The sequence below is a fragment of the Lynx canadensis genome, chromosome B4, assembly GCF_007474595.2.
Source record: "Lynx canadensis isolate LIC74 chromosome B4, mLynCan4.pri.v2, whole genome shotgun sequence".
Taxonomy (NCBI): Eukaryota; Metazoa; Chordata; class Mammalia; order Carnivora; family Felidae; genus Lynx; species Lynx canadensis.
Window position 1 is genome coordinate 103492538 of NC_044309.1, and position 15477 is coordinate 103508014.

Sequence of the window (15477 nt, forward strand, 5' to 3'; positions counted from 1 at the left end):
TGACCATGTTTTCATCCACACAGTAGATTAAGATGTACAGAACAACACCAAAAACAAACATGTGTGTCATAATGGTATGTCTCATAAGATTGTGGAATTAGAATACAATGGCTCCATTTATTTTGTTTTCATGATTAATGGTGGGGCAATGACTATGTCTATTAGTCTTATGGATTTACTTAGATCTAGCCTATAGAAACTAACATTTCTCTTCCCATCTGTTACCCATTTCCTGACTTACCAAAACACTATACCTAGTGATAATTCAGGACTCTACCCTTTAATTACAATAGCATCCATTGATTGTGTAATTATTGGATGCCAGACTCTGTACTATGTGACTTTACATATATGATCTCTAACTATCAGAATCACTTCAAGACTGATGGTATCATTCCATTATTAAAAGTTGACAAATAAAATATTAGAGAGTTCTGAAATAAGCAGCCAAGTTGGGATTTGAACATTGGTCGACTTGACTACAACAATGCTCTAATGATGTTGCTGCTTCCCATGATCTGACAGAATGCCTCACTGCGAAATTTCACATGATATTGGTGGGAGTCACTGTGGTAATTCCCAATCTATAGCTCTCTCCAGGGGAAGAATCTCACTGGAGACTAAGAGCAACTGAATAGCAGATTGATACATCCTAACTATTCCTTCCATGTTGATTATAAACAAAGAAATCCCTTTATTAAGCAACAGTGTAAGACTTGGATGGGGTAGGAGGTGGTGCTGGATGGTTAATGGGCTCCATCCTCAGGGAGAAAAAGTGAGAATAGGAGCAAATGGAAAATAATCTAGAAGCAAGATCTATGATCCAAGTGTCTCAGATTTTAAAATTTATGAACCATCCCATGGGCGTGGTACTTATATTGGTTATTAATTTCATATAGTTTTAAAAAGATTTATCATATCTTATTGAAAATAATAGACTTTAAACATTAATTTTGCTTTACAGCAGTTAAAAGGATGCTTGCTACTGCTTATAACCTTTATCCAAGCTAAATTTGGCTTGATGATTGCGTATTATCAGTCAGGATGGCTTGGATTATGTTCCAACCCAATATTCTAGAGGCTTAGAGTCAAAAAGGTGTATTTCCTGCTCAGGCTACCTGTTCATAAAAGGTTCGCAGAGCCTATATTTCTCATTTCCTCACCCTGCAACCCAGACTGATTGATCATTCACCAACTAAAAACATCACTAGTCACATAGCAAAGGGCAAGGAACACAACATACCATGCACTGACTCAAAGGTTTCACCAAGGAAGTGGCACACACCGTTTCCACTCACACTTCCTTAGCCAAGGCATCAACCACATCTCGCCTTAAAGAGGATGGGGAAATCCAGTTGTAACATGTGCTGAGAAGAAGAGGAGAACTAGAATGTTTTCCGACAATCCTGACTATCAGAATGATTCCATAAGGAATTGGTTTATTTTCTTAATCTACAGTTCTACTACATTAGAAAATATTAACACACAGCATCTGGCAGTTGGCCAAAGAAGGCAGTTTTTGGCGACTGGTCATTTTTGGTTCAAAAATGCATAGGACAGCCATAAATGCGGGAGCAAGTCCTCAACACAGACCACTCTCAGCAGCACATCAAACACCAGATCGATGAGCACATTCCCCTGGAAAGCAGGAAGCCTAAATGTTGTAAAACTTGGAAGATGGTGATGGTAAATAGATTAAGTCTGTTTATTTTTTATTATTTTAGTTTCAGAAAGAATTTCTTTGAACTGTGTTGCAGAAATGGGATGTCCTCTTAAAATATAACCACTCATATACTATTGATTTCTTTATCTGAGGCATGAAGAATATGAAGTGTCAGGAAAAAGTTCATCTCTTGGCAATCGAACTATTTAAATTCAATTCAAATTCACCATTCAAGTCTCATAGGAAATTCTCTTACCAAAGCCAACATTTTACAATCCTTATATTTCAACCCATGTATTTCCTTACATTTCAATTTATAAATTTAGGTCGTTCAACCTAAATAATACAGTGATGAACAAAAACTTGAAGAAGACACTTAAAAAGACACTTAAAAAGGCCCAGAAATGGCCCTTACTGGGACTATCACTACCATAAAGTTTTTTATTTCATCTCTCATTCAAAAAGTTCTGTGAACTTTCTCTTGTCAGCTGGTACCTCTCACTATGGGAAAAGGAACATCATGTGTCAGTCCATTTATCACCATGTACCCCAAAATTACTTGCACAGAATGGTGCAATTTAACTATTAATCAGGTCCTTTGAGATCCTTCAACCAGAAAATAAAATATCAAGGTAAGTAGTGCCATCTACTACCTTTATTCTATGGCTACAGCTGTATGTGGATTGGCATTCAAGTGAAACTCGTTTATTAATACATCAATGTTAGTTGGGTACATAAATGGTCTTGTTTCAGTACTGGTCTCAACATGATTTTTTCTACCTTTATTACAGATTACAGAAGAATAATTAAGTAGAGAAAACATCTAATCTCTTTTAATCATTCATTTTCAGTAAAAAACAAAGTAAAATTTCATTAAACCATTCTTCCCATATAAGTGCTACCCATAGGCCAAGAGCTGATTCAGTGGTTTCATCCAAATGTAAAGCAAAACACGGGATTGCCTCAACATGTAACTATAACTACTGTTACACTAGTGTAAGGTGTATGGCAATTTAAAGAGTTGGCAACTGATTCTCTCCCTTTTTTTTTTTTTTTTAGAATAATTTGGGTTTCACAGACTTGTTGACAATGACCTTTATCTGTTTTTGCTCTGGTGAATGCAACTAAGAATGACGCCCATGTAGTTCTTTGTCCTTTTTCTACCTGTCATGACAAAATTAATAACTGTCACATTGGAAAGTATGAATTAACAAATATTCCTGAAAAAACTCAAATAATTTAACCATCGAGATTCTAAGCATAACTTGAATAGGAAACTAAACCTTCAAAGGTTTCATGCCAGTAGAACAGTCAGTACCCAAGAGACCAGGAGGGAAAGGATTCTTGACTCAAGAAAATTTAATTTTCAGATATTTATTGCTGTATATTGCCATACTTCCCAGCTGCACTTTTCTTTACCAGCTTGTGCAGTCACCTGTCTGGCAACGTGGGTTCATATTTTATGTATTTATTGAAGAACTTTTCACTAGATAGGTATACAATATTATTCTGATTCAGAATTATTGAATACCTATTGCTATTTTTATCATTACTTCCTGTAGTTAATGTAAAGTGATATAACGGGAATAATGAGGAACATTCCAAACTTAAATATGAATAATATCATAAAACTAGTGTAAAATGTGGGTCAAGATGAATTGATCAAAATAATATCTGTACAACATGCATTGCCCTTAAAGGACAAAATTATTATAAGGGCATTAGTATGAATCCAAAATTAATCTTGCTAGTCCAAATTTACAAAATGTAAAGCAGAAAAATTATATTATTTTTTCCCTCTGAAAGTATTGGACTGCCCATAATTCAGTTATAGATTTCCATGGACCACTAATGATGCACATAGGACACTTTACCACAAACTGGGTTTGAAAGATATATTTATAATGCCTATGCAAGGTCTTCATTTCTTTTCTATTTTACTCTTATTCTCTTTTTTGTTAGTAAACTCTTTAAAGAAAAAGGTCTGTGCATTTATTTGAACAGATATCTATACCACATTTATATCTCCAGACCCAACTTCTCCCCCAAGCTTCAGACTTAGATGCTTGTTAGACTCTCTACATGGATGTCAGAAAAGCATCATCAACTTGCTTTGTCCATAACAGAATTCTTGGACAGTCTTCTCCAAACTTGGTCCAAATGCAAAGATTCTATTTCCTTATGTAACCATCCATCCAATTGTTCAAGCCCAAACCTAAAAGGCGATTGAGACTTGCTCTCTCATCCATACATCCAATGCATCAACAATGCCTGTTGACTTTACTCTCAAAAAACACACATTGAACCTGAAGACTTCCCACAGCTTAAACTGTTATCACACAAGCAACCATCATCACATCTCTCACTTGATCTACTCATTACTTTGTTACTGGACTCTCTTGTTTCCTCTCTTACCCACACACTTGTATTCTCACAGCATTCAGAAAGACCTTTTAAAAATCTAATCAGGTCAAGGCAAAATTCTCCAAGGGCTTTCTATCATGCTTAGAATGAAATCCAATCTCCTAACAACGGCATGCAAAGCCTCATGTGATCTGCTCTCTGGCTGCCTCTGGGAAGCCTACCTGGCTTATTTCACTGCATACATTCTGGCTTTGGGGATCTTCCTTCCATGGACTAAGATCATTCTTGGCTCTGGATTTTTGTACTTGTGGTTTCTTCCACCTGGAACACTGTATCCCACTGATACTTGTGACCTGTTCCATTACTTCAGTTAGGTTATTTTCCTACCACCCTAACTTAATAGAGCTTTATTCCTACTTCCCCTAATCCTGCTTCTTTTATTTCCATAGTTTTGTCACCCTTTGACATTGTATTGCATATTTATTTATCATCATTTTCTCACTGGAATGTAAATTCCACAAAGGTAGAGACTTTGCATTGCTCACATGCCAAATTCCCACTTAGCAGAGATACACATTTGATGTGTCCTATCCTTTAGTTAGTTCTGTGGAAAGTAAAAGAGATGATAGAATATCTAAAAATGAAAAGTCGGCCATCAAATCTCAGGGGAGTAGCAAGCACTCTGTGAAGGAAGAAAAGAGCGTGTAGGGGATTTAACCTTGATCTACAGAGTGACTATAGGAATTGACCTGAAAGAGGCCCATGGGGTTTCCACATATCTATACCTTTCCCACTGAGCAGTCAGTGGCCGAGAACTCATACACTTTCAGAAATTTCCTTTCAGCCTTTGGTTAAACTCATAGGTTAGAATTTGGAGACACAATTATGGTTATTTACTTAAGCTGTGTTCATCATAAACAAAAATCAAATAGTGAACAACTTCACCTGATAAAGATTTAGCACAAGCACAGTCTAAATCAAATCTCAGCAAAATCCAAACTGTACCTCACTGGATAGGCTACAGTTTATTTTATTTTATTTTTAATTTTTTTTAACGTTTATTTATGTTTGAGACAGAGAGAGACAGAGCATGAACGGGGAGGGTCAGAGAGAGAGGGAGACACAGAATCAGAAGCAGGCTCCAGGCTCTGAGCCATCATCAGCCCAGAGCCCGACGCGGGGCTCGAACTCACGGGCCGCGAGATCGTGACCTGAGCCGAAGTCGGACGCTTAACCGACTGAGCCACTCAGGCGCCCCTAGGCTACAGTTTAAATCTATAGTGAGAGAAGTTTTGTATGTCTCTGTCTCAGTCACCTGGGTCTTTCCTATGTAGTGACTAGTCATATATTAGCATTGTTGAGGTAAAAATATATGCATTGGCCACAGGTAGAGTTGCAAAAAGGAAAGGAAGTTGGTAACAAGTATTCCTTGACAAGTGTATGTGCTCTGCTACAACAAACTCTCCAGAAAGTCACTGGGTTCAACTGGTTTGGGAGATGACAGTAAATAATTCATTAGTGGGGAATTCTAGCAGAGCAAATATGCTGGAGTTATGGACTTCAGGTCCTAACTAATGAATTACTACTTTGTACCTAGTGGGGAAGAAATGATGGACTTAATATTATTTTATTCAAGAAACAATATGGTATATACATCTTGAATGAACTTTATTTTAACAATTAAATTAATTAGTGGACTAGTCAGTTCCACCACAAGTCAATACAAGATTCAAACACTCATTTCTACACACTTGTTTTATGTTAGGCTTCTTAAAATCTCTAGCAAGGAAAGCATCGTGAAGATTTGTTAGAGGGGCCTATCAGTCTGTTCAGAGATTTTCCATTATTGCACTAGACAGTAATGTTTGGATAACTGTAACATTAGTCAGTAGGAGGTTACTCTTCCAGATTTATCTAAGGTTCAGTTGAATGTTGTTTTAAGAAAAGCACAATCCCCCACTAATTATGACTATTTTGAACTGAGTATCCATATGACTTCATGTGACCACTAAATAACTTAGACTGCAAGTAAGTAACAGCTACCTGCTGAGGCAGTGACCTCATTGGTACCATAAAGTCAACATTTGGTTTTATATGACTGTATAAATCCTGACTGGATCTAATTTATGAATTTAGCAGACTAAATTATATTTTATCATCTGTCCAAGCAGCTAAAAACAGAAAGCTAAGATGTAGTTCCAATCTTAACTATTTCAACTGTTTGTGTGGAAAAGACATCTTTTCTATTCAGGAGACATATAGCTAAGTATCGTTATTAAAATTTCAGTGTCATACCTCTCGAATAGCAGTACAAAACTCACTCTGAAGCACTTTTTTGAGGGATTGTAGCTTGTGCACTGGTACTTCTCCAGATTCCTGTAGTTTTTCCAGTAATTCAATTGCTCTGGCGACATCTAAAAAAAAAAATCAAAATAGAGGGATCTAGAGTCAACTGTCTCTTATCAGCAAAGTACCATCATTCCAATGGGATGGTGTAATGAGTAAGTGGAATAAATTGCAAAATCAGAACTTATAATTCATAGCTTATTGATCTCATCTTTTGATAAAAAGTCATTTTTATTTGTTCTACACAATTAGTCACTGAATACACCTTCTTTAATGGCATTTCATATATGTTCTCTGTCACGCAAATCAGTTTGAATATTATTTCGGGAAAGAAGAGGTAGCGTGTCTTTCATTGATACCCCAATAACCAAAGAAAGCCTGTCAATTTTGCCTCTGAGATGTTGTTTTCAGTGTGACTTTTCCTTTCCCATACCACATTTATCACATCTGCAATTTTACATTTATTAATATAACAAATGTTTATCTATAAACTCTTACAGTTTAAACTCTTACCCAAACTCTATCTAAGTTGGGTCACCTTGGCATCCCCATAGTATAATACAGTGAATAAATATTTGATGAATGAATGAAGGAAGGAAGGAATAAATTTATGAATGAATGGGCTTTCTCCATATGGCTATTATTATTCCAAGCCCTTATCATCATCTCCCCTCTATCCAAATAGAGTCATTTCTTCTCCAGCCTCTTCATATGGTCCATAAGGTTATTTTCCTAAAATAATCTGATTGTGTACCCACCTACCAGCTTCTAAGAACAGTACCAAGCAAAAAAAAAATTCAATAATAAGTTAAAGGCTCATCTTTTGCTGGACAATATCAAAGGTTAATGTATCAAGAAACATTGTCTTTTATACCCATAGCTTTAAAATTCCCAGGATGGTTTTGTAGTGCCTAGAGAAAATGATACGATGAAAGGACATTTTAAAAATAGCTTACGGTGACCTCTTCTATCTGTTGTAGTTAATAACTCAGTGCAGTCACTTAGGCATTTATGTTTAAGATGGAAGGTTTTCAGTTTCTAAGTGATTAGCTCCAGAAAGCATCCCATATCCCTGCCAGATTATAAATTCATCCATCCAGCCAGCCAGCCAGCCAGCCACTAATTTCTCTTCCCATTAGACTTGGCACTAAGTTTAACTGGAAGAGTTAAGACATACTTCCTTTCTGAACTCACAATCAAATGAAAAAAAATATAACAGCATTGCTACCTATAATAAAATCATTACCTCTTCAGAATTTGGGTGGGATTGGCATACATATATGTCTCTATCAAAGAAAATAACTAGTGAGTGACTTTAATGGAGACTCTCCCTTGAAGTATTGCCAACTGATTGTTAATTGTGGCCCAATGAAGCAAAAATCATGAAATCAACACAACACTGCCAGTCTGAAAAGTTTGTCTTTTTGTGCATAAATTGGAAGTCAACGTAGTCAATTAGACAATACCAACTGTATCCACAATCAATAAGTTACCAAGCTAAGAACATATGCATTTTTAACTACACAAAAGACTACATGGATGTCTACAGGTATGTGGAACTCTCAACTGTTACAAACTGAGCTCATTAATTTTTTTCCTGAAACTAGTTCTTCTCTTTCCTTATTCCATAATTCCATGAATAGCATTCCTACCAAGCCTGTCCTCCAAGCTAAACATCATCTTTCACATTCACCCCCACATGCAGTTAGTCAGTAAGAGCTGTATATTCTATCTGAAATGTACGTTTTGAATGGAGCCCTTTCGCTTGATTACTTCAGAAAAGCCTCTATTATTTTTCACCTGTATTACTGGAACATCTCCCAACTGTTTTTTAAATTAGCCTTTTTTTGTTCATTCCATCCTCCACCTTGCTACCAGAGTGATTATCCTGAATGATAAACCTCAGTATTATGCTCCGCCACATAAAACCTCTGACTTCCCACTGCCTACAGGGTGAAGTTCAGATCATTTAGGGTTACATACAGGGCCCTTAATAACCATCCTCTCCAGACTCATCTCTAGAAACCTCCTCCTGCCCATTCTATACTTTGGCCATCCAAAATATTTTTTATTCTAGGACATGCCACAGATTTCCATACCTATATGGCTTTGCACATATCATCCCTTATTCCTGGAATGCAGTTAATTCATTCATCCAATAAGGCCAGACACTGCAGTATGCATGGGACATAGTGGTGAAGGGGATAGCTGGTTGCTGTCACTTGCATGAAATTTATAGGTTTGGCGGGGGGGGGGGGGGGGGGAGGAGTCACAGACATGCAATAAAATGGGCTTGTCCTATAAAAGAATTGCTTAAGGTTAGTGGATGAATGTATAACAAAGACATTTATCATAGCTCAGGAGGTCAGGAAGGATCTCTTCGTGGAAGTAACAGCTAAGCAGAATCCTAGGTAGGAGGTGCAGGTGGGGAAAATGGGAAGAGTGTTCTAGGCAAATAAATGCAGGTTGAAGTCTTGTAAGAGAGTGTGGGGCATTCAGAGAACTGAAAAGAATTAGGCAGGCTGAAATTGGAACCAGAGTAAGAGTAGCAAGAGATGAAGTAGAGAGATATCATATCATGGAAGGTGTTTTAAATCATGTATGGAAGACTTGGCTTAAATAGCATCTCCTTAGACATGTCTACGTCTATGTTCTACATTTCTCTTTTCATTCAGCCACTGTAATAAATACTACTCAACGCTACACCTCTGTTTGCATGTATACACGCCCCTTTATCCTTGCAAATCTATAAGCTTCTTGAGATTCCAGGAACAATATCTTATTTGTCATTGTATCCATTGTTCAGTGCAGAGTACTAGACAAATATTAGGTGTTTGATACACACTTACAGAATGAGCAATAGATTAATGAAACTAACTCAAAGGGTTAGAGGTTTATGTCTAGGTGGACACATAACTTCTCCTGAAACTAAACCTCCAGATCACTATGAACCTTGGTCAAGACTGGCATGGATCTGGTGTGGGGAAGGAGGCAAGCCTGCATCTGTAGGCTAAAGGGCACTGAGTAACCACACTGAGGGAAGTTCAGAAAAGCTGAAAATGACACCAAGCGGAATATTCAGGAGTTCTCAACCTTGGCTGCACATTACATTCATCCGAGGTACATTTAAAAATTATTAGCGCCTGGGACTCCTCTCCCCCCCCACCACCCCGCAGATTATACCAGAATATTCAGAATATTGGTTCTCAGGGGCGCCTGGGTGGCTCAGTCAGTTAGGCATCCGACTTAGGCTCAGGTCATGATGTCACGGTTTGTGGGTTCAAGCCCCACATCAGGCTCTGTGCTGACAGCTCAGAGCCTGGAGCCTGCTGCAGTTTCTGTGCCCCCGTCTCTCTCTGCCCCACCCCTGCTTGTGCTCTGTCTCTCTCTGTCTTTCAAAAATGAATAAACATTAAAAAAATTTTTTTAAAAGAATATTGGTTCTCAACCTTGGCTGTAGATTGGTATCACTTAGGGAGTTGTAAAAAAAAAACCATAGATGCTTACGTCCCACCCGGGAGATTCTGATGTGATTGGCAGAGTAAGGCCTGGGTATGAGGCTTTCAAAAAGCCTCCAGGTGATGCTGAAGTGCAGCCAAGGTTGAGAACCACTGGTCTATTTGGCATGGGTATCTTTATAGCCCCTATGTGATTCTAATGTGCAGTCGGGGTTGAAGAACTCGGGTACAGATTAATGGCTCTAAACCATGAATATGCTTAACAGTCGCCTGGGGGAAATTACTAAAATGTATGTTTATGACCCCTCTCCCACCCCCACTTTAGAGAGGTTAATTCAGAAGGTTGTGAAAGTAAGGCCTAGGAATTTGCCTTTTAAACAAACACTTCAAGTGATTCCAAAGTTGTCGGTTCACAGACCCCATTTGTTGAGAAAGTAAATAAAATGATTTTTCATTATTCTTTAATGCCCTGGATAACACTAAATGGGGTTTTTCCAAGGGTCTCAGAATGACTGATAAAAGCCCATGGATGAAAGTAATTAGTGTTAAGTACCACCCCATTCTAAACAGTGTTCCTTAGCAAAGGCTGTCACTAGAATCACTTGCAGAGTTTTTAAACCAGTCTGCTACCCCACACTAATTATATCAAAATCTCTAAGCCTGAGATCCAGTCATCAGGATGTTTGTTTGTTTGTTTGTTTAAGCTCCAGATGATTCCTGTGACCATTCAAGGTTAAGATATATCATTCAAAAAAGGCGATCAAGGAAACCAGGCACATCCTATTAAAGGCTGGGCCAGAAATAAAAAATAAAAAATAAAAAATAAAAAATAAAAAATAAAAAATAAAAAATAAAAAATAAAAAATAAAGGCTGGGCCAGCCCTGTCACATTACACCATAGGCCTTTTCCAGTCCTGAGTAAACAGTAATTGTGAGATGAAAAAAAAAAAAAATCCATGGAGAAGTGTTACATCACTAATTGGGGTCACAGTACTGTCTTTGCTTCCCTTGTGTCACTGAGAAGTGTTCACAGTAGAGCCAATGGTAGCCACTGGGGGTGCCTAAACGAAGGCAGACTAGACTCTTTCCTGGGTGCACAGGAAACGCAATGGACTTGGTGGTCAGCCTGCCATCTATGCCTATGTGATCAGAGGGAGAGAACTGGACAGCGGAGCCCACTGGAGCCTGACCCATCTTGTCGGTACCCACCCAAGAGAATCGAGCAGTATGAGGTCACGGGATATATAGCAGTTGGTAAAAGCCAAAAGAAGTCTAAGAACCAAACGTGGGAGAAATCAGATCCCTCCAGCCCAGACTTGGCTGGTGCTACAAACAAAGAGGTGATGAGTGGATAAACTGGATACGAGACTGGAATTTTCAAAGTAATTCTGATCCCTTTTAGCTCTGTAAAAGTACCAGAAACCTACAAGGCCAGGACCTGGAAGGGAGCAAAAGAAGCCTTTGAGTCAGCAAAATGCTTGCTTTTAAAACTAATGCAATAAAGTGTGTGTAGTTTAGCTACAAGTCCACACAATGTTCCTATTCAGAACCTCCTTGCACTTATTTTATGAAACTATCCTATCAAATTTGGTTACTAATATAGAAGTTTGGCCTAACTAGTTTAGCTCAGGCTAGGAGGAATATTAGGGAAGGATGGGGAGGCTGCCAGACAAACAATGAAAGCAAGAAGATCTCAAGAATATTTTCCAGAAACCCACTCCTCCTCTGGCCCACCATTTCTCAGGTTCATCCCCCTACTCATTACCTAAGCAAATGCTGGGGTATTACCTTTGCCCCCTCACGCTTTCTCATACTCTGGATTCCATTAAACCGCACTTCTTTTTTTTTTTTATTACTAATGTAATTTTTATTGAAATATAATTAATATACTGTGTGATATTAGTTTGGGGCATAAAACATACTGATTCTTGAATTCTATATGCTATTCAGTGCTTATCACAATAAGTGCAGATAACATCTGTCACCAAACAATATTATTACAATCTTTTTTTTTCAGGTGTACAATTTAGTGATTCATCATTTACATACAAAACCCAGTGCTCATAAGTGCCCTCCTTAATCCCCATCACCCATTTAACCCATCCCCCTATCACTTCCCTTACAGTAACTATCACTTTGTTCTCTATAGTTAAGAGTCTGTTTCTTGGTTTGCCCCCCACACCATGTTCATTTATTTTATTTCTTAAATTCCACATATGAGTGAAATCATATGGTATTTCTCTTTCCCTAACTGACTTATTTCACTTAGCCTCATACTCCTTTGCTCCACCCAGATCATTGCAAATGGCAAGGTTTCATTCTTTTTAATGGCTGAGTAACACACACACACACACACACACACACACACACACATCTTCTTTATCCATTCATCAGTCAATGGACATTTGGGCTCTTTCCATAATGTGGCTATTGTTGATAATGCTGCCATAAACATCGGGGTGCGTGTATCCCTTCGAATTAGTATTTTTGTATCCTTTGGGGAAATACCTAGTAGTGCAATTGCTGGGTGTAGGGTAGTTCTATTTTTAACTTTTTGAAGAACCTCCATACCGTTTTCCAGAGTGGCTGCACCAGTTTGCATTCCCAACAGTGTAAGAGGATTCCTGTTTCCCCACATCTGCCAACATTGTTGTTTCCTGTGTTGTTAATTTTAGCTATACAATAATCCTCACTTTTTAAAAATTTTTAATGTTTATTTATTTTTGAGAAAAAGAGAGAGACAGAGCATGAGCGGGGGAGAGGCAGAGAGAGGGAGACACAGAATCCAAAGCTGGCTCCAGGTTCTGAGCTGTCAGCACAGAGCCTGACGTGGGGCTTGAATACGAGAACAGCAAGATCATGACCTGAGCCAAAGCTGGATGCTTAACCGACTGAGGCACCCAGGCGCCCCAAGAGTCCTCGCTTCTAAAGGCAACAATAACAATAAACTTTTATTTAATGTCTATGAAGTAGGGGTCACTGTATATTAAGAGCTTTACATTTCCTCCTTACAACAACCTTTATGTGGTAGTAAATATCCACATTTTGCAATGAGAAAATTGAGGCTTTATAGAGTTTTAAGTATCTCATTAACAAACAGGAGATCTGGGCCTGGAGTCCGAATCTAAGTGATTCTAAACCCTGTGCCTTTTATTTTTATTCCATTCACAGCTTTTCTTTTAGCAGCTTTTCCTTCAACATTCAGTACTTTTATAATAGCTCTGTGCTCTGCAGGCTTTCCTGGTCAGAGGCTGAGCTCTTAATCTTTCCTCCCTCAATAAAGATTAATCCCTAGTCCATTTACCAGTAGACCCCTTTCAGATAGTATTCGCTGATCATCAGAATCACCCGGAGAGCTTTTAAATGACAAGGAGTGGTTCCCAGTCTTGGCTACCCACTGTAGTTACCTGGGAGTGCTGGGGAAAAAAAAAAAAACAAAAAACAAAAACCCAAAAAAACACAACAACACATACCTAGACCCTACCTACATACATTTCTGCTTTCATTGCTCCGGGGTATGGCCTAGACATCAGGATCTCCAGAGCTCCTCAGTGATTACAATGTATAGTTATAGTGAGAATCACTGATATGGAATCTTAAGATATACCCTGGGGATTTTATTTTTTTAATTTACATCCAAGTTAGTTAGCATATACTGCAGCAATGATTTCAAGAGTAGATTCGTTAATGCCCCTTACCCATTTAGCCCATCTCCCTACACCCTGGGGATTTTAAATAAAAATGCTACTTATAATATTAGTATCTGTTATACATAATATTTAGTACTACACTTATTTAAACATTTTCCTCCTCTTTTTTAAAAAAAAATTATTTAAGTTCAAGTTAGTTATCATACAGTGTAGTATTGGTTTCAGGAGTAGAACCCAGGGTTTCATCACTTACATACAACACACAGTGCTCATCCCAACAGGTGCCCTCCTTAATGTCCATCACCCATTTAGCCCATCCCGCACTCAGCATTTTACTCTTCCTAACAGCACTATGAGATAGGTACTATTCTCCTCGTTTTACAGAAAAGGAAACTGTGACCAATAGAGTTAAAATTACTTCCCCAAGGAAACAGTTAAGTTGTAGAATTAAGATTTGAATCTCAGTGACATGGCTCTAGAATCTGGGCTACACTGAGATGTGACTCAGAATCCATATTCTTAAAATCATTCCCAGCACTTCTCCAAGGTTGTTAACAGAGATTAAGCTAAGCTGATCAACAAATCCTTACTTGAGGGTGAAATGCAGTGGTTCTCAAATTTTAATCAACAAACAAATTTAACCCTGGACCATTTATTATTAAAAATTGACATAAAAAGGGGGCACCTGGGTGGCTCAGTCAGTTGAGCGTCCGACTTTGCCTCAGGTCATGATCTCGCCCTTGTGGGTTTGAGCCCCACATTGGGCTCTGTGCTGACAGCTTGGAGTCTGGAGCCTGCTTTGGATTCTGTGTCTCCTTCTCCCTCTGTTCCTCCCCTGCTCGCACTCTGTCTCTCTCTCTCTCTCTCAAAAATAAATAAACATAAATTTCTTTTAATTGACATAAAAAGAACATGGAGGGTTGAGCCTTGAAATCTGCTCTTTTATTAATCCTCTCAGATGACGCTGATGCAGGAAGCTGGTCACAGAGGCATCTCTTCAGTTTACTACTGACAGACAGTTTTCTATGTGATCCAGAGGAAGGTGAGGTAATGGTCATCATTTATTCAGTGCTTACTGACCCTACTTATATCATTTTGTAATATCCTCATAAATAAACAAAAGAATTACTATTGTTTCCTCTGTGTACTTAAAGATAAACAACGAAAAACTAAGGCTTGGAAAGATGAATTATCTGGGTCAAGGCAATACAACGAATAAATGATAGGGCCAGGATCCAAAACCACATATTTGACTGCAGTGTCCATGCTCTTATTTATTTCTCTATGCTGCCACAGAAAAGGGAGTAACAATAAAATAAAGGTATGGCCAAAAAAAAATTTTTAGGGGCGCCCTGGGTGGCTCTGTGGCGTCTGACTTCGGCTCAGGTTATGATCTCGCAGTTTGTGAGTTTGAGTCCTACATCGGCCTCTGTGCCAACAGCTTAGAGCCTGGAGCCTGCTTCAGATTTTGTGTGTGTCTGCCTCTCTGCCCCCTCCCCTACTTGCCCTCTCTTTCTTTCAAAAATAAATAAACATTAAAATTTGTTTAATTTTTTTTTTTTTTTTTTTACATAGCATCATGGGTCATTATATGCTGGGGCAAATAACACTACCCAAAGTCTCAGGAGGTAACCCTCCAATATATTATGTTATAATCAATATGTTCATATTGATAACATATTTTGACCATTGAAAAGTGATCAATCATCAACTGCCTCATGGTAGCAAGATAACATATCTTGAAAAGATTTCCTTTAAGATAGGTTGGACATTACAACCCAAACCAAGAAAATACTGAGACTTAAATGGCATGTGCTTCTCGTGATCTGGAATAATCCAATTATCATTTTCTTTTTTCCTTTGCAGTGAATTTTTATCAACTTGACTGACATTTAGACTGAAGAATTTGACCTATGACTCATCTGAATCTGGAACCTGGGTGAAGATGGATCTGGGTCATTTAAAGCATATTGTCCACTAATTCCATAAACATGCA

The 15477-nt window shown here is 38.2% G+C and overlaps 1 protein-coding gene across 1 annotated transcript in view; it reads right to left on the bottom strand.

Annotated features, from left to right (window-relative positions):
* Window positions 1-15477, bottom strand: part of LIN7A (lin-7 homolog A, crumbs cell polarity complex component) — a 127550-nt gene that overhangs the window by 79144 nt on the left and 32929 nt on the right. Inside the window, exon 2 of the mRNA XM_030323302.1 lies at window positions 6323-6441. Coding sequence (XP_030179162.1) covers window positions 6323-6441 — 119 coding nt within the window. The remainder of the gene's footprint in view (window positions 1-6322; window positions 6442-15477) is intronic.